The sequence below is a fragment of the Saccopteryx leptura genome, chromosome 13 (genome assembly GCF_036850995.1).
Source record: "Saccopteryx leptura isolate mSacLep1 chromosome 13, mSacLep1_pri_phased_curated, whole genome shotgun sequence".
Lineage (NCBI taxonomy): Eukaryota > Metazoa > Chordata > Mammalia > Chiroptera > Emballonuridae > Saccopteryx > Saccopteryx leptura.
The window spans coordinates 13,951,227-13,971,827 of record NC_089515.1 but is presented as its reverse complement, the minus strand read 5'-3'; the positions used below and the strand labels follow the sequence as shown (position 1 = coordinate 13,971,827).

Below are 20,601 nucleotides of genomic sequence, written 5' to 3'. Positions count from 1 at the left end.
GAAAAGTCAAGTCCCCTCAGTGGCCTATAAGGACCAATCTGACACCTGCCTCCCATACACCTCTGACTTCATCCCCATCCTTCTCCCCTCTACTCTCCATTCCAGCCACACTGACCTCCCTTCTGGCCTGAGACGCACAAGCAGGACAACCCACAGGGCCTTTGCTTATCTCACAGCCTAGAAAACCCTTCCACCAGAAACCCCATGAACTACTCACTTCCCTCGGGTTTTGCTCAAATTCACTTTATCAAAGAGGTTTTCCATTATCATCCTATATAAAATAAAACCACCCCTACCCTCTCATCTCCCAAATGTTCTGTCCTCTATTTGCTCTTCCTTATTTTTCTTCATAACACTTTATCACCACCTGTCACACTGGATATTTATTTGGTTAAAGGCTGTCTTACCTTTGTATCTAGAACAACTTGAGCACTTAGTAGGTGTTCAACTAATACTTACTGAATGACAGGATAAGTGAGTACATTATTTAAAACCACAATTCTACAATTTATATCAAGTATCTAAGCAGAACAGGGTCCCCTAAAATAAATAGTAACCAAGGAACTGGTGATTAAACTAAACCATCCCCGATACTCATGCTCATTACTCACCCAAACGCTTAAGAATCAAAAGAAAGATTTCCTTGTTTAACACAAAACGACAACAAAAATCTCCCTAGAACCCATAAGAGCTTGCCAATCCAACCTTGTCTCTACATTTTTCTTGTAACATTGAAAAATGATGGCTTCCCCCTGTCCCTCCTTCTCCCAGACTCCGGGACTCCTCTCCTTCTGTTCATTCCCATTTGGAGCTGAAAGCCAGAAATAGCTGTTGACTTCACTGTCCTCACTTCCCTTCATTGTTACCATTCAGTTCTCCGGCTACCCTGTTGTGGATGTGTTTTTCAAAGGATTCTCAATAAGTTGAGAAAGAAAAGCACAACTGAAGACCTTGGACACAGTTTCAAGCAAAACATGTTATAGGACACTTTCTTTAAGGCAAACTATTTGTAAATTGACACTAATATAGTTACATATATACCATCTAAAATTATTCTCATATGTAATTATGTTAAAGAGCTGGAGAAAGAACACACTGTACATGACAAAGAACTTTAACTTATTAAAATGTGAATAACAATAATTATGCATGTAGAGCTCTTCCTCTTATGAGTCCAAAAAAAAAAAAAAAGATCTAACAAAGGACCCAAATCAGATGCATGTACCCTAATCAATCAGTACTTGACCCACAATTCCTGCTTTCATTTCTGTTCTAATGCAGGGCTCAATAATACAAAGGATTTTATGAGTACATTACTAAATAATGTCTTGCCCACCCAGTAATTATGAAACAAAATATGGACAATTTCCGTATATTAGTAAACACATATTAGGTAATTTTTCTCAATAAAATAATCAAATGAGCTGGGGAAATAAATCTCAAATATATTGGCAGAAAGTCATTACATACGTAGTGAGTCCAAGAATAACCACAGGCAAATTAAACAACAAATTCTGCAGCTGCTTTCATACTGCATTAACTAGAAGAAATAGAGCCCCTCATTTAAGATGACTATGGAGAGACCAAAGGCACAAAACAGTTCCTTCTTACACTAGTTTTCTTCCAGGTAATTTATCCCAATAGAAGGAAACTATCATATGAGTTACCCCCTCCAAAAGAACCCCACATATTCCAAAAATTCATTTGGGTTTGACTTTGCACTAAGCATTATCGTACGTCTATAACAGTAATTACACCTGAGCATCTTCCCATGAGAGGAAATAGCCTAGAAATGTGCTGGATCGAAGGGGAGGAAAAAAGCCAGCCCAGTATTTAATTTTGATGTAGATAAATACAATGTAGTTAATATTCCCGGCAGATATTCAGATCTGACCAAAATTCTACCTTTTGAAACAAGGAATACATTGATACCAGAACACATGCTAACTAGAAAGTCTACTAGTTAGGAAGGCCACAGTCCCCATTTACCTGGGATGGCCCCACTAAACACCTGCTATCCCAGTATCCCATCAGATTTAGCATTTGTCCTCCTAGACAGAAGTATCCCATATGGACAATAACTTCTATGGTACATGTCAGATATATTGTATATTTAAATATGAGCAATAAATGTTGATCAGCCCCTACTTGCCCCAGCCTCATTCAACCACAATTTCTAACACCCTTTGGAATAAATCTGGCTACTCCAGGAAAGAGATTCAATTAATACTACCTTATTGAATAACAGTGAGGAAGGCTGAAAGATCAAAAGAGTTAGCCACTGTGTATCACACTGTCTTCTTGCTTGCTGTCAAGACATTTTCAGATAAATGGTTGGCATTTCTAAATGTTCTTAGGGGAAAGGGGAGAAGAAAGCATGAATTTTCTTAACGGTGGGATCCGGATCCCTTTTATATCTAATATAAATTGTAACTCTACCAGCTTCTATTCCATTTTCAATAAAGAATAATGTGATAACTCAATTTAGTCTAGTGAATACTTAAGTTATACTCAAATCCAATGTCTCTATTTTTTAATAGTTTTTAATCTGCACCAATCCCTCTATTGCTCCCATTCTCTCTTCCATCCTCCCACCCTCCTTTAAAACAGTTTCCTCCAGTTTGTAGGTAAGTCAGTTTGAGTCCCAGGCTATTGGCCATCACAGGAAAATGACGTTTGGATTATAGACAACCTGGTACTCACAAAGGCAGCAAAGAGTGTACCCTAACTCTTGCAAGAGAGCATACAAATGCTGAGTGCAGGAGCAGCCCAGTAAAGCCCACAGGACACACAGGGCTTACTCTATCCTTGGGGCTGAGCCAAGGGTACCTTTTTAGCCTGGCCATACCTTCACCAAAATGGGTAGACAGACGAGCTGCAGGAGAAAAAAACAAGACTTCCAAATGCTTCTCAAGAAGCACTTAAAGAAAGTGAACAACAACAACAAATGGTTCTTTTTAGCACAAGCTACAGTGTATAAGTCGTGCTGCACATCTGGAGAGAAGACAACCCCAGAACACTGTCTCAGTGACGTTATAACATTTAATGAGTATAGGCATACAGCTGGATTTGTGATCACGTGTATTTAATTGTGAACTCGAGGAAGGCTAAATAGATGTCTATGGGAAGGATGAATGGATAAATGGGTGGAGGGATGGATAGATGGATGAATGGATAACATTCTTAGAGACTACTGCTTTAACTAGATTGAAATACTGACCACTCTTTTTCTTTTTTTCTACCTAAGAATATTGGAAACCAGTGATTAAGCAGACAATGGCAGCCACAGGTGAAGTACAGTTCAAGTCTTAATAAACAGCATTTTGTGAATGAAGCAACACAATGTCAAATTATATCAAGTGGCTACTTATGTCAGTGAACACTCATATGAATTAAGGTCCAGAAGAACCTGAAAGCACAGGCTCATGAAAAAGAAATGTTCCTCCCATAAAAGATGATGAAGACTAATGTACTATCTCAGATTATCAATGTTACTAAATTTCATCTTTCGTTCTAAAGGGCTCTATGAATTAATGCTGTTTTGGTCCTCTCTAGAACCAAGGGAACTGGTAATGTGCATGTAAAAACATGATGCGTGAAGAATGCACACTTCTTCCTGGGGGGATGGCCCCGCTCCCTCCCCTGGTTATAGCCACACCTGTAGCTGGGCTGTTGTGCCTTCAGCCCTCCCAGGTGTTAGCGTTCTTAGCATTCGGATACTCGTAGTACTGGGATGCTTAGTACTAGGATGCTCTGACATTCTTAGCATGGGGACAAGGCTCAGATAGCCTTATCTGCCATATGAAAGGCAACACAAAAAGATGGCTTGGGGCAAGAGTTCTGCCTAAATGAGAATTGTGGCCAGGATCAAATGTAACTCACTGCAATATAATTTGGCAATAAAATGCCATCTTTAATACTGCAGGCAGTTGGAGAACCAGGAGTGAGTTATTCTGAACGTACCAAGGACAGACCTGTCGCTTCCCTTTGATGTAAAGGATTACTGGCTCCATTCCCCATCTCCTCCATCTTCTTCCCCCTCACCACCGATCTCGTGTCCTCCCTCCATGTCCCAGACTCCGTCCTCCCACACACCCTGCATTTCACTCCTCCCAAAAGGAAAGCAGAGCTTCCAGTGTCCTGCCTGCCAAATCCATCCTTTGAGCTCCCACTCCACTTCCATCTCCTCTGTGAAGCAGAGCTGTCCCTGCTATCTTGAGTCCCAATGAACTGACCCTCCCATTCCAGTTTAATCCGTGCCATATGATAATCGTTATCAGCTATGTATATAACTTTATACGTACACACACCTCAGTTTGAGTTCCTTTGGGAGTAGAACTAACCATTTTTCATGTTGTATCCCTAGTCCCTAACAGAATAAGGCATGCTGTTGCATTAAGTGATGTAAACTTCCAAATAAGATCAGAATTATGTATATGATCATAATATCAGCTATCCACGCAAGAATCTGATTAATCCTCAAAACACAGACACACACAAATACAAAATGGCTTGGTACTTATAGTTTTAACTATAAGAACTGTTCTAAGAATTGATTTTGCTACAAGTTCACGGACACAGATAACAAATGTATTAGAATCACTGTGGGAAAAGGGAATGGGATTGGGGGATGGGGATAAATATCTATCAATAGATAAATTAAACAAGAGAGGATGCTGATGAACTGATGACAGCGAATCATAACCTGAGATGTGTGATGGACTCAACCTTCTCTAGATGAGTCTCAAAATATTTTTTCTAATGTAACACTGTTCATGGATACAACATGGGAACAATTTAACCTTCTTAAAATCTTTTCTGAGCTATGATTCCCTCCCATGGGAAATACTGATGTCAAAAACTGTTTCTCTCATTTAAAATATCTATTTATTGAATGAGAACCCACTTATTTTAAATACAAAAAATAAGGACTTTCAAGAAATGTACTGTGTTGCTGTCTTGATTATTCTAAACACCCAAATTAATAATGACTAAACTTGGCCATCACGTATCTCTTCAGTTTGATAAAGTGCTTGAGAGTTCTGTAACTCAAAGAGAGGAAAAAACGGTAGCAGATACAGGCTAGAAAAAAAATGGCCCCCAAATAACAGCAAATAAGAAATCTAGGTGTGTTAATCTTTGCATCATCATGAAAGTATCTGATAAAGGTGATGCAACTAGTGCTCTAATGGGCAGAGTCGCAGGAAGAAGGAGAAGTTAGAGGGAGAAGAAGAAACAGAACAGTTTCCCCATTAACAGCAGCACCTGCATCTTTGATGAGCTCCACTGGGAACGTGAAGGCTGAAGAAGTCAGCAAAAATGGGTGTAGCTCTGATTCCTACAGTCCCTCTGTACCCCAACCCTATGAAAGAGCCACTGTCCAGCAGAGAGCTTTGCTGCTACTCTGTCAAGCTGACACCAGCCCACTCCACCTCTACTTTTTGTGGATTCAGCCTGGGACTCAGCTTGGTCTGCAACCAAAACTCCTCGTGCCAAAGTTAGAGCATTTGAGCCAATCACACCCAACCACCATTCTTGTCCCCGCAGTCTCGATCATGGACAGGACAGAATGCCCGCGTCCCTGTCATTTACTCTCCCTGTTGTCATTACCAAACGTCCATGGAGATGTTTCTAAATGTATTAGAAATTCCAAATTATTTACAAAGACCATTTCCTTTAAATCTCAAGCATAAGGATGACATCGGGTCATTTACAACAACATAGATGGACCTTGATAACATTATACTGAGCGAAATAAGTAAATCAGAAAAAACTAAGAACTATATAATTCCATACATAGGTGGGACATAAAAATGAGACTCAGAGACATGGACAAGAGTGTGGGGGTTACGGGTTGGGGGGAGGAGAAGGAAGGGGTTGGGGGAGGGGAGAGGCACAAAGAAAACCAGTTAGAAGGTGACGGAAGACAATTGGACTTTGGGTGATGGGAATGCAGCATAATCAAATGTCAAAATAACCTAGAGATGTTTTCTCTGAACATATGTACCCTGATTTATCAATGTCACCCCATTAAAATTAATTTTAAAAAAATCTCAAGCATAAGGCATTTTTTCTCTCTTAGTAGATTAATGATTGTGATATTTACTATAATATTCAAAGGACTAATAACAGAGAGGCAGTATGACAAAGTGGGTGTCATCTGCACTCAGACAGACCTGGGTCGGAATCTGACTCTGCCACTGCACTCAGGAAAATCACAGTCCCTCAAACCTCAGTTCCTGCCGCTGCAAAATGGGGAGGTAACGGCAGTATCTACTTGACCCAGTTATTAGGAGGATAAAATGATTTAATACATGTAAAGTATACCATGGGTCCCCCCCCCCCCCGCTGGCCCCTGCAAGATCAGTCAGACCTTAAACAGTTTAAATGCTAATTATCAACATGGGGTTGAAGGGGAGACAAGACAGCTCAGTGAAACGTCTATGTCTGGACTCTAAATCATCCTGCTTGAAACCCGGTTCAAAGAGCAATATCCGAGAACTCTTTTCTGGTCCAGTCCCAGCCCAGATCTCCAGCCCTCTGAGTCACTGGGTTCATCTTCATTTCATATCCTCAGATAAACCCCAGCGACCCTGTAATCAGTGGGGCCAGAGACACGATGACAGTGGGGACAAGGGGCCCCTAATGAACTTGGTGCTTCCCAGGACATTTCAAGGTTCCCAGCAGTTACTTGGCTCCTATGGTGTGGAAGACCCTGTACCGAGGGTTTGGGCGGTGAGAAGCAGGATCGGAAGTGAACTCTGACCGCGGAGACTTTCACAGCCCATGAGAGAGATTCCCGCATATTCCTTGTGGTACTTGGGACAGAAGTTAGCTTGGAAAACCTCGGTCTTAGAACACAGTTCGGGGACTACACAGCTGGAGCCACTCAGAAGGTCCGGTACACACACCCAGTCCCCTAAAATCATAGCTGCTCCACCTGTTCGTTTGTTTTTTCTTTCTCGAACATGCACAAATTATTAGGCATCATTAGGCAGGTAGTATCTCAGGACCCCAAGTCCCAGTCAGTATCTACAAATGTAAATTCTGTCATTCCACCCAGCCCTTACCACTCCATTTCCAGGTATGAAACCAACCAACCCTATTGCCAGATCAACAAAGACTAGTTTCCTTAAAAAAAGAATGGCAACATTCTGGCTAGAAATGATTGTATTTGTGACATGCCCTGGTAGGAACCCTGGAAAGCTCACTTAACTATCCACCCAGCACATGTTATTAAATTCCTAAACTCCTATCCTCCCTCCCCCCCCCCAAAAAAAAAGCAGGGTTAACTCTTCAGAGGTTCAATTTAAAAACCTCTGCCACTTCTACAAGTTTCAGGGCATGAAAAGGGGTGGGACTGATTGCTTTCAACTACAGTTTCTAAAAATAATCGATATTTTCCTTAAATGCTTATAGCAAAGCAACCGAGTCGCTTCGTTTGACTTGCTAGCAAGCTGCACAGTGACTTGATCTCTTAAATATTTCACTCATCGTAGCGGCCACTGAGCTATGTATGACTAACCAACTCTCCTCGGCATCACCACCGGCCCCAGACAGCAGGAAATACGTTCCCTTCACTCGTGCCTGGAAAGGTATGCTGATTTTTTTTCCCACTTTTATCCAGTTCCACCTGCAATAACTGTTTCACTCCAGAGAGAAAATGGGCGGAGTAGGGGGGAGATTCATGCAAAGCGTACAGGTAGGGACTTGACATTTTTTTTAAATGGGGAGTAGGCGCTGCAGCTTTAAATCTTACTGCATCAAGCACTGGATTCCTTCCATAACCGAGCTGCAAAATGGTAACAAGAAAGAAGGAAAAAAATACCTCTTCCTCCCTCCAGGCCAGCGCTTCAGGCGGCTCCCCAGCAGGACCGGCAGCCGCGAGCCCATCCCCCACGCCCTCCAGCTCAGCCCTTCAGCTGGTATAGATGAGCCAGCACCGACCTCGGCCCTCAGGCTTCGCCCACTTCGGGTCAAGGTCAAGGGCGAGGGCTTCCTTGCACCTTCCTAGCCACCCAGCGCCCAGGGATCAGTTGGCAAAGTTTCAGGCCGGGTTGGAGCCAGCGCGGCTCTCGCGGCCCCTCGCCCTCCCGCGCCTGCCTGGCCCGCCCTGGGCTGCGCTCTGCCCTGCCCGGCCCTGGGCGCAGGGTCCGAGGATGGTGCCCACCTGGTCCCTACTCACCCCTTGCGGACATGGTTCAGGCAGCAGGAGCCGAAGCAAGGAGCGCAGAGCAGATACTCAGCAGGCAGTGGGGAGGAAAAGATCTCCGAAATGCACACTCGCGCGCACACGCGCGCCCGCCCGTGGGGAGGCGGCTCGCAGCGCAGGAACGCCTCCCGGAGGACACCTGGCCGCCTGGAGACTCAGCGGCCACGGGGACCCGCCGCGGGCGCGGCAAAGCTGACAGCCAGCTCCCGCGCTGGGCGGGGCCCGCCTCCTAGCCTCCCTCGCCTGTCCCTGCCCACCCACCGGGTCCAGTGGCCGCTGGGGACGCGCTGTCCGCTCTGTTGCGACGCCAGGTGGGGCTTTTGTCCCCGAGCGTGGTGGAGCGAGCAATAAGGTTCTATGTCTCTCCCTCCCCCGGGGTCCTACTTTGAAATAGTAACTAATAATAATATTGTTGCTGGTCCCAGGGAAAGAAAGTAAGAAAGAGCTGTTCCGTTCCTTCCCTTAAGGTAGATGATGTCTTTGAAAGAAAGGGAAGACTGCTGTTGCCCGAGGGCACTCGGCCCCTAGTGGAAAGAAAGTCTTGGGCATTCCATGTGTGGATCAGAGCAAAATCAGAAACCAGTGACCCCTCTCCTATTAGCTGAGTGGGATGGGGTGGGGCTTTCTCCCAGTGACCCTGGAGGTAAGTCTTGGAGAGCAGCGCTCACACAGCATAGTGTTTTGAGGTTAACAGACAACCAACCTCTGTAGAACAGAGATTTTTTATTTTTTTTTCATCTCTTAGCACACATAAGCTAATTACTAAGATTCTGCAGCACACCAATCTGACAAAAAAGAAAAAAAATAGGTACAACTTTGATTCATTCATGCCAGATGGCTATTGTGTTGGCTGTTGTCTTTTTTTTTTTTTTTTTTTAATTTGACAATCTAAGGGAATGGAGGTCAGTGCCCCTGACTAAATAGTCAGGTATAGCATGTTTTAAAAATTCTTGCAGCACACAGGTGTGCCTGCCAGGGCACAGTGGTTGAAAATTGCTGCTATAGACACATTGGATTCATTGCATCAATGCTGAGGTGTCAGGGCTGATTGGGGCTGGAAAGTAGAGTGAACATTCTACACAAACCCACTTTTTCTATATATTAGGGTAAAAACAAACAAACAAAAGACACAAGAACAATCTCTGACTGCCCTGGAATTTTATCAACTTGAGCCTGATGCTGGTAAGTAACAAAACAAAAGCCACCAGATCCAGAAGTTCTAAACTGAAGAAGTAGGATTCTAAGATTTAAGGAGAACATGTGTAGTATCATAGACCTCTAGGACTGGTGGAGGAATTGTCAGGAATTCATACTCATTCCCTTCCCTGTCTTCTCCCTGTACACTCTCACAGTAGAGGTTCTGCCCAAATCTATACTGATATGATGGATCAATGTGGGTTAAGGTCGCTAGCAAGCATTTCATGAGCAGGTGGTATATAAGTTAATTTGGGTGGGGAGGGGGGCAGTGAGAAGGAGGGATTGTGGATATTATGATGTTACTGTGAAACAGGAAAATATTCTGTCTTGCTCTGAAAATATACTCTCTTGCTGTATAATAGGTTTGACAAATCAGAAATATTCAAAGAATAGGTGAACATAATAGCTCTAGGAAAAAATGGGTGAAATCAAGTGATCATGTAAATAAGGAAATACTAAAAGAAAAAAAAGATAAGCAATGAGAGTAGAAAATATTTCAAATTCAACTACCAACTATAAAAATTAACTTCTTATTCATTGATCTTGATAATATCCCTTTCACTGTCTTCTAGGTAGAAAATATATCAGTTAATTCAGTCTCAAAACAAGTCTTCTTTGCCACCATCCTCAGTCCACTAAAACCCTTCTTATCCAAAGGATGATTGAACAATTAGCCTTGATACTCTCCCTACATCCAGCCTTTACCCACTCCAGTTTATTCTTCCCACTGTCTTGAGAATAGTTTTTATAAAACACTATTTATAACGTGACATCTTCACCCTCCAAAACCTCCAGTGAATCCCCAGTGATTCCCAGATAAAGCCTAAACATTTCAAAGTGTCTTCATCCACACACACCATTAATCAAGTCAACAGAATTGCATTGAATACATACTATGTACCAGTCTCTATGGTAGCTACTACAGTTATAATGATGAACAAGATAGATATTGTCCAAGGACTTGCTCAAAGACTACAGAGATTTTAAGGTTTTCTACAATTTACACTCTCCTACCATTCCAGCTTCATTTCTAGTTACTCCCCTAAGCAACTGCTCTGTTGTAGACAGAATATTTTCCCGTTTCACAGTAACATCATAATATCCACGATCCCTCCTTCTCACTGCTCTTTTCAAATGCCCCCCTCCCCACCCAAATTAACTTATATACCACCTGCTCATGAAATGCTTGCTAGCGACCTTAACCCACATTGATCTATTCATTGTCTCAATTTCTGTAGCCTATCTTTCCAGAACCTCTATTATTATTTACTATACTGTTTTGTGTTTTTGTTGTTCATTCATTGTTTATGTTGTAACATTTATTTAATGTGTTTCCTATCTCCTCAGCTGACTGTAAGTTCCTTAAAATAAGAGCCTTGGATAGTCTTGTTGAAATGAATTTGTTCCGAAAGTATATATATTACAGAATACATATTATATCAGACATTATACTAATAAGATAGGGATGTCCCAGAATTTTGTGCCTTTATACTTTTATCCTTGTGATTAGTATCCAGTCCTTTTCTCTAACTGCCATAATCATTCTGGTCCTTATAACCTCATACCAGAACTATAGGTACAATGCAAAAGCCTAATAATGAACAGACCTTACTCTTATCCTTAGGATGCTTATGCCAGTAGTCAGCAAACTCATCAGTCAGCAGAGCCAAATATCAACAGTACAACAATTGAAATTTCTTTTGAGAGCCAAATTTTTTAAACTTAAACTATATAGGTAGGTACATTCCTTATTGAGATAGCGCCTGCATGTGGTATTTTGTGGAAGAGCCGCACTCAACAGGCCAAAGAGCCACATGTGGCTTGCGAGCCACAGTTTGCTGACCAGGGGGATGCTTACAAAACATACATATGCAGTTTTAAGTCTGAAATAAGACATCTTTCACAATACTGTTAGGTACACAGATAGCACTCAGTACCTGATGGACTGGAAGGTTGAAAAGAATGGGTTTATCATCAAATATCACCTTTAGCAAAAGAAAGGCTTCTCTCTGAATTTAACTTTAGTCTTCTTTGGGTTAAGTATCAGTTTAGATTTTAAATATATATGTGATTTTGAAGTTATGATACTTTGAAATGCTTTTTAGAGTCAATCACATCATCTAAGAATCTCTTCCTATAGTCTTAGAAATCTGAAACTAATTCTTCCAACCACAAGGCAATGAAATTCCTCTTAGTATTTCAAGTATCCTAACAAACTGCTCACCTAAAATAATTAAAAATACCTTAGAAATCATTCTAAAAGCAAACTTAAGGTACAAGAAATTTTAAGAGAAATATTAATTGCAACTTTTTAAAATCAGAAAATAAAATGTAGTTTATGAATTGAAATTATTAAGAGGAGTTTATTAAAACCAAAGGGAAGAAACACATTCCAGTCTGTATTTGAAAAAAAGATGTACTATTTTAATCTTGCCAAAAATACCCTTTTAACTCTTAATGAAAGGAAACTTAGTACATTATTAGTTTTTTCTATTTTTTATTGATTTTTAAATGATTGAATATGGATTCTTACTCTCACAGCTTTTCAACTGCTGACTCACCATCATTTCTCTTGCTGAACCTAAAGTTCTCATAAACTAGCATGAGAGGAATTCTGTTTTCTATATACCTTCAAGTTTAAAATAGGCAGACTAAACCACTCAATAATTTTTCAGCAAATACCTACATATTGCCTATGATGTAATAGGCAATGAGAAAGACATGGCAAACAAGTTAGATAAGGTCCTTGTCCTTATGACATTTACTCTTTGCTAAGGAAGTTAGACAATATACAAGAAGGAGAAGATAAACCTGAGACTCTTCATTAATTCAGGACATCAAAGGGGGTAGGGGTAAAATGGTCCCAGGTCAGTAGCATCTCTGGCTCCCAAGAGAAGCAAACAAAAATTTTATTTTGATAAAAATATTCCCAGCCCTGGCCAGTCGGCTCAGTGATAGAGCATTAGCCCGGTGTGTGAATGTCCCAGGTTCAATTCCCAGTCAGGGCACATAGGAGAAATGTCCATCTGCTTCTCCACCTCTCTCCCTCTCACCTCTCTCTCTCTTTTTCTCTCTCTCTCTCTCATACCTCCTGTAGCTTGATTGGAGCAAATTTGCCACAGGAGCTGAGGATGGCTCCATGCCCTCTGTCTCAGACACTAAGAAGAGCTTGGTTACTGAGCAATGGAGCAACACCCCATATGGGTAGGGTATCACCCTCTAGTGGGCTTACCAGGTGGATCCTGGTCAAGGCACATGTGGAAGACTGTCTGTCTCCCTTCCTCTTACTGAATAAAAACAAACAAACAAAAAAACATTGCCAATTTAGATATCCAGATTTCCTCAGAGGATCAAACAAAAATATAGTCATTATCAAAGACTACCAAAACACAATGCAGCAAGCCACTCTGAGTCAAAATAAACAACAATGAACAAGATAGATACTAAGTAATTCAGATCTTGTAACTCTCAGATAAATATGAGAGGAATTTTATAAATTATAAAGTAAAGTAATAGAAGAGACACATCACAAAAGTGAGCCAACAAGAGACTATCAAAAATGACCAAGTAAGTTTCAAAAAGAAACAACAGAAAATTAAAATATCAACTGTTGAAATTTTTAAAAATTTTAATGGGTATGTAAAACAACAACAACAAAAAATTGGAACCAAAAAAAGAATGAGTGAGATGGAAGATAAATATTGATAATTACTAAGAATACAGCTATCAAATATTAGGAGATGGATAATACAAAAGAAGGGTTAAGATATATGGAGACTGCAATGAGAAGGTCTAATGTGAAAATATAGAATTATTAAGAGAGACTAGAAAACAAACAGGACAGACATCATTTAAAGAAATAACAGCTGAAGACTTTTTTTTTTACAGGAAAACATAAATCCATAGTCAAAAGAAATATATCTCAAGCATGATGAATAAAAGAAATCCAGACCTAAACATTTTGTATTGAAATTTGACAACACGAAAGACAAAGATTTCCCTAAAACAGTCAAAGAGAAATGACATAGACTAAAAGAAATAACACGCTGACAACAGACTTCTTGAAGGGAATGATGAAAGCCAAAGGACAATGGAATCTTGATTAGCCTATACCAGGGGCCGGCAAACGGCAGCTCGCGAGCCACATGCGGGAGATGCTCAGCTCAGCATCAGCTAAATCACAGCCCTGGACAAGGAGGCCTTAGGAGAGCCCACACATGTGCATCTCTGTCGCTTCTGTTGGCCTAAACCCACTACTGCCAAAGACCCAGCAGCAACCTCCTGTTGATATTTGGCTCTGTTGACTAATGAGTTTGCCAACCACTGGCCTATACAGTACAGGCCTACATCATTTTATTGTGTGTCTCAGATACTGTGTTTTCATCAACATCAAGGCAAAGCTCTCCACCAGCAAAAAGATTTAGGGCACAGAGACCACCATGTCCTGGGAGTTCGAAGTATCAAGCTGTGAGGTAGAAGAAACTGTAAAGAGAAAGAACTGTAGGACTACATGGTCCTCCTGAGACTTAACTGAGTACTAGGCTGCATGTGTAGAGGGTAAAGCTCCACAGGTGCAGGTAAAATGAGCAAAAAGTTGAAAGCTAAGTAACATATGTGGTTTGCACAGGGCTGAGAGGTATTTGTGTTCTGGCTAGGCACAGTGAAGATTCATTGGTGACAACTTACGGCACTCAGTGGAGACCCCTTAGGGGTCACACCTTAGTAGGAAGGCTAAAATACTGCTGGAGTAAAAAGATACACTTCTTCCACCTTAGTAAAGCTTACACCAGGCTTTGTTAACTTACTTGTATGGTAAATTATCTTTATCAAACAAGATTCTTTAAACCACATAACACCACCATTACATAGCAGTCTCTGCTATGACCACAGCTGACTGGAGTGAGGATCTGATCCAAGATGGGCAACCAGTTCCCCTTCTAGAGAATTTGTATTGGGGCAGAGGACATTTATTAGTCACTGGGGACTCTGACCTGGGAAGCAAGGTGCTTTGAACTGAATTGTGTCCTGCAAAATTTATGTTAAAGTCTTACTCCCCAGTGTGATCATGTCTGGATATGGGGTCTTTGGGAGATCATTCATTTAGATGAGGTGATTAGAACTGGACCTTCACTATAGAATTAGTGCCCTTATAAAAAGAGACAGCAGACTGCTTTCTCTCCCTCTCCCTCTTCCCCTTAACATGTGAGGGCACAGCAAGAATACTGCCATCTCAACCAGAAAGACAGCTCTCAGTAAAGCGCATCATGGTACCTTGATCCTGGACTTCCAGCCTAAGAACTGTGAGATAGTCATTTGTCTTCTTTAAACCACCCGGTCTATGGGATTTTGTCACAGCCTGAGCTGCCTAAGGCAGGTACACAACTCCACAAATATACTAAGAGCCATTGCATTTTATATTTCAAATAGGTGGATTGTATGCTATATGAATAAAATTGTTTTTAAAAGTGAACAATAAATTGTCATAAGCCTGGGCTCAATTCCAGTCCAAACTGCCTAGCTGGGAGACCCTGGGCAAGTCATTTAACTTCCAAACTTTCTGATGAAGAGCTTAGCAACTTTATATCATATCTCTCTCACTTGCTATTCCTCCATCCTTAGGCACAGCCTCTACAAACCTCAAGTTTCTTCATCTGAAAAGTAGTTGCTTGTTTGGGATTTTTTATGGATTCAGTGAGATAATGAATGTTAAACATATCATATAATCTAGCATATGGTAAATACTTCATAAAATTACTACTTGCTGGGCTCAAAATTCACGAAGTAAAAATAATATCCACCTCACAAGGTTATTGTGAAGTGGAAGTAAAATAATGTATATGAGAGAACTTATTAATATAGACCGTTGAACAAATGATAATTTTTACCATTAACGGGCATGTGGTATGAAACCTCCCCTTCTTTATCCCCATTGGGACCTATTTTTCATTTAGGGAGCTCCTGAACTAATGCTTGAAGACACCCATGTAATCATCCAGCACTTCCATTCTGAAATCTGTGTTCAGCTCATCTCAGCCTCCTCACTGTGCCCACATCTAAGAAATTTAAGTGAGCTCATGCTTAAAATTGCTGTTTAGAGGTGGAGCATACTGCTGTATTTGATATCAGTCCATTCCTTAGAAATTATGTTATGAATGCTTTCTATTCTATCCTTTAGTAAATAGTAAATGCTTTCCATATTATTATGTGGGGGTTTTAACACAATGAGACTGCTAGTCTGAAGCAGGGGGGTAAGAGGCTGGTCATGCAGCATGCTGGAAAAATTACATAGAAGTGGACCGCAACCTGAGGGAAACGGAGAGGAAAATTGGACTGAAAATGGAGAGACAGAGTCAAAACACGGGAATGAGTCATCAAGTTCAGATCCAGGCCAGAATGCAAACCTTGGAAGGCGTCTCCTCTGGAAATGAGGGCCAGTGGCAGGGTTTGGTAGAACGGATTGGAGATGTTAAATATTTCATGTGTGGAAATATAGATTCTACGGACATTAAATATTTCAGAGGTAGGCTCATTAAAGGTACCGGGGAATCAGGCAGAAGGAAGAACAGATTCTACTCCCTACAGGAGTCAGGCAAAAAGTACTAGCTGTCCGAAAGCACCCACCCCAGGAACCAGTGACCTGAAAACAAACAAAACAAGAAACACAAGGTATTCAAGCAATCTGAGAAGAATACACCTTGATGGAACATTTAATGGAACATTTGCGAGATGGTGAGTGGCAACTGGTTCATTCTAATTATCAAAGGTGACTCATGGGCTGCTGGCCGGTGTCTCCTTAGTTCCAGGAGAGAGGTGAGCATCCAGTCAACACTGGAAGCTCATTCCAAATGCCACAGATAGACCAGAGTGTGCCCGGTCACCGCAGGGACTTCTCACTGTTCTGTTTCAAAGATTGCCTTTTAAACTGTTTTTTTACAATGATGAATTGATATGAGAATTGCAGACACACATTTTATAAACTCTCCCAGCCATTGTTTAGATATGTGCAATCACACCAGAGGGACTTGCAGCCCGATGCCGACACTGCTGCTGATACGATTGAACTGCTCCATCTGTCTCTACTCTGCGAGTGGCAGGAATTCCTAAGTGACATGAAGAAAAATGACCTGGTCTATAGTCTGTGATTGAACTCCAAATATGATGTCTACAATGGCCTAAAAAATGTCCCTAATCACTAAAGACTCAATATTATGCTACAAAAATTGGAATGGAAGCTTCTAATACAAGCAGCAGTATTTCTAATACACAAGCAGAAAGCCCTTGCATCAAAGCAAAGTCAAGTTCTGATGAGAAGATCACACTGATTGATTAACTGATTGCAGAGGCAACCCAGTGGGTACAAAAGTAAGCATCATCTTAAAGGAGAATAAGGCTCTAGTTTGCATAACAAAGCACAGGTGATCTTTATGCTACATAATTGTGAAGTCAAAAATTATATAGATATTGAGACGGTGTGAGGCCAAGTAATTCAGAGTGCTAAAGAGTGTTCCAAAGGACCCCTATAAATGGTCAGAAATATAAGATGGTAGACAACAAATCCATTTGGGGTGTAGGAAAAATCATGAGTGACATCTTTTATAACGTTTTTTTCTTTCAGCAATAAAGATGTTGTTCCATCATCTTTTTCCATAGTCTGTGTTGAAAAGATTGCAATTAGTCTTGCTGCTGTCCTTTAAAAGTAAAATGTCGTTCTTCCTGTCTGTTTTAAGATTTGTCTTTATCTTTTTTTTTACAGAGATAGAGAGAGAGTCAGAGAGAGGGATAAATAGGGACAGACAGACAGGAATGGAGAGAGATGAGAAGCATCAATCAGTTTTTTGTTACAACACCTTAGTTATTCATTGATTGCTTTCTCATACGTGCCTTGACCATGGGGCTACAGCAGACCGAGTAACCCCTTGCTCGAGCCAGTGACCTTGGGCCCTAGCTGGTGAGCTTTGCTCAAACCAGATGAGCCTGCACTCAAGCTGGTGACCTCAGGGTCTCGAACCTGGACCCTCCGCATCCCAGTCCGATGTTTTATCCACTGCGCCACAGTCTGGTCAGGCAAGATTTGTCTTTATCTTTAGTTTTTAGCAGTTTGGGTACGATATACATACCTATGTGTGATTTTATTTTACTGTGCTTCGGGTTTGGTGGTTATTTTTTAAAAAATCTTTGGGTTGTCTTCATATATTCCATCTGACCCATATTGTATTCTCACTCCATCAAGTTGTAAATATGTTAGATTGTTTTTACACTGTGTCTCTTGTGCTCTGTTTTGTTTATTTTCCTTAATTTTTTCTGTTTCAATTTTGACGATTTCTGTTACCAGTCTTCAAATTCACTAACTCTCTCTTTGCTGTGTCTTCTCTGTTAAATTCATCCAAAGTGTTCTTAAATTCAGATTAAGGACAAGCCTTTTTAGTCAACTATAATATGTAATGATCTGTGACTTTGCTTTGTCTTGTCTGTTTTTTTTTCTTTTGGTTATTGGCCATAGTTTTGTCTCTTCCCACATTTTGTGATTTTGACTGTGTGCCGAACCTCATATATCAAAGAATCCAGAAGAAGCTGCAGATGAAACAGGTGGGTCCATCAAACGGGCAGGTCACCTCAACCCAAACAAGGGTTTCTATTTGTCCCTGAATTGCAGGTGTGGCCCTTCCGGCTTTTCACTGGACAGCCTACTGGTCTTTTCAGCTCTTCGAAGTTAGTTCTGCCTTTCCGCACTTTTGAGTTTATTTAGCTTTTTGTCCTCTAACCCATTCAGTTTCAATATTTAGCAAATGCTTTGGGAGTAACCGGCGACCTCGTCCAGTGGAACTCTTGTCTCCTAAGAACCATGGAACCGGGATATTTCACTCTGCCTTTGCGAAGCCTCTAGCTAAGCCCGCTGCTGTCCTGTACCGCCCAGGAACCAGGAAAGGCCCCTTTGTGTTTGGTTCCCTACTAGCTTACAATCTGTCAAGCCGGTCCCACAAGACCACCAAAAGTTCCACTTGTCCCTCTTTTCCCTAGAATGGTCCCTCTTCCCAGGCCAAGCCTGATTCTTAGTCGTCATCAAGAACTGGCAAATAGCCCTGGCCGTTGGCTCAGTGGTAGAGCGTCGGCCTGGCGTGCGGGGGACCCGGGTTCGATTCCCGGCCAGGGCACATAGGAGAAGCGCCCATTTGCTTCTCCACCCCCCCCCTCCTTCCTCTCTGTCTCTCTCTTCCCCTCCCACAGCCAAGGCTCCATTGGAGCAAAGATGGCCCGGGCACTGGGGATGGCTCCTTGGCCTCTGCCCCAGGCGCTAGAGTGGCTCTGGTCTCGGAGTGGCTCTGGTCTCGGCAGAGCGACGCCCCGGAGGGGCAGAGCATCGCCCCCTGGTGGGCAGAGTGTCGCCCCTGGTGGGCGTGCCGGGTGAATCCCGGTCGGGCGCATGCGGGAGTCTGTCTGACTGTCTCTCCCCGTTTCCAGCTTCAGAAAAATACAAAAAAAAAAAAAAGAACTGGCAAATATTCCCGGGCCAGAAAATGGCCGGAGATGGTCAGCTCACCTGTGAAGGACTCCGCCCTCTCTGGAGTTTTAGCTCACACGGTACTCATTGTTTCTACAGCTCTTTGATGGCTTTTAAACTATGAATTTTATAACGTGTCTTTCTTCCTCACTTCGACAGAAAAAGCACTGACCTGTCGTGACCTGCTGTACTCCCCACCTAGAAGCAGAAGTCAGAAATTGGCTTGTAATAGCCTTCAAAAGATTACTTGTCAGAGTTGAGACCTCTGACACAGAATCCTTCCAAATTCCCAGATGGGTTGTCCTCAGTCACCTTTCTATTATCCTCTTTCTGCTTTTACTACAGCAATGCCGATACTACCTAACTAATTCTTCACCTTGGGTTGTCACTATCTTTCCAAACTTGTTACTCTCGACTTCCTCCAACCATTCTTCCCCATTACCACCCAACTACATTCACACACACACACACATACATACACACACACACACTACATTTCAGCAATGCTATTTGTAGCTCCCTCCGATAAATCACGATTTCCCATGCCTAGAATGCTCGTTCCTTCATTTTCATAGCTAACTCCTCATCTCTTCCGAGCCTTCTCTCCGTGGAAGCTTTCCTTGCTCCCACCCACTGCTTCCTTCTCTCACTCCATTCCTTGTTCTGTAACACAGTTCGAGCACCCCCTTGTGTTGAAACGATGAAACGATCTGTTTACTGACTTGTTTCTTCCCTTCACCCACTCCCATCACACCAGATGGGTTCCTGAAGGTCAGAGGCTCGGTCTCTTTGGTCTTGTTGTCTTCAGGACCTGGTGCGATGGTTGGTATTAACGTTGGTGGGACTGTCCAGGCCCCAGGGAGCCCTACTGCATTTTGTTCCAGGATGTCTAGATAAGAGCGTGACCATTAGGGTTCTCACCTCCTGGCTGTTTGACATTGACTTTTTTAAAGGTACATTTCTTGAGGGCTCACAAGTACCAAAATATAAAATAAGCAGGAGTTCTTCTTGGACTAAAGTGGACTCACCAATGATTTATTCTTTCCTTACTCAGTAACACTAGCTGACACGTACATAACTCATACCAGGTACCAAGCACTTCACATGTATCGTCTTGTTTCATCTTCCTAACCACCTGCACCGAGAGACACTACTGTTTCCCCCATGTTCCCGGGGAGGAAGGTGAGCACAGGGGTTAAAGAAGTAGCTGCTATGACATAGATGAAAGTGGTGTGGTTCCCGGAACCACGAGATTAACCACTGTGCTAACCTGCTCGCCCTCTTTCTTCCTTTGTCCCTTTCTCTTAAATGTTTAAGTATATAAGTAGTACACTGCTATATTTACATTGTAAAAAAAATATTCAGAAACAAACTAGAAGCCCACTTTAATCCAACTTCCTTCCCCAGAGGTAACTGCTGCAATTTGTTGGTTATTTCTAGACCTTTTTTCTTTGTTTACATACATATATACATTGTATACATGCATAGAAAAACACAGAGATGTATTCTTTACAGATTGCTGTTTTCATTTAATCATTTGCCTTAAAGACTTTTCTATATCAATGCATAGAAGTCTATTTTATTCTTTGCTGCATAGTATAGATATATTCCACAGTCTGGATGCAATATATTTTAGTTAACCATTTTTCCTTTGTTTGTCACTTATGTTGTTTTATATTGCACTGTTACAAAT

General features: G+C 41.8%; 1 protein-coding gene across 1 annotated transcript in view; it reads right to left on the bottom strand.

Annotated features, from left to right (window-relative positions):
* Positions 1-8,392, bottom strand: part of ABLIM1 (actin binding LIM protein 1) — a 277,495-nt gene extending 269,103 nt beyond the window's left edge. The window contains exon 1 of the mRNA XM_066354683.1: positions 8,186-8,392. Within this exon, the coding sequence (XP_066210780.1) occupies positions 8,186-8,198 (13 nt within the window). The 5' untranslated portion in view covers positions 8,199-8,392. The remainder of the gene's footprint in view (positions 1-8,185) is intronic.
* Positions 8,393-20,601: the final 12,209 nt, after the last annotated feature.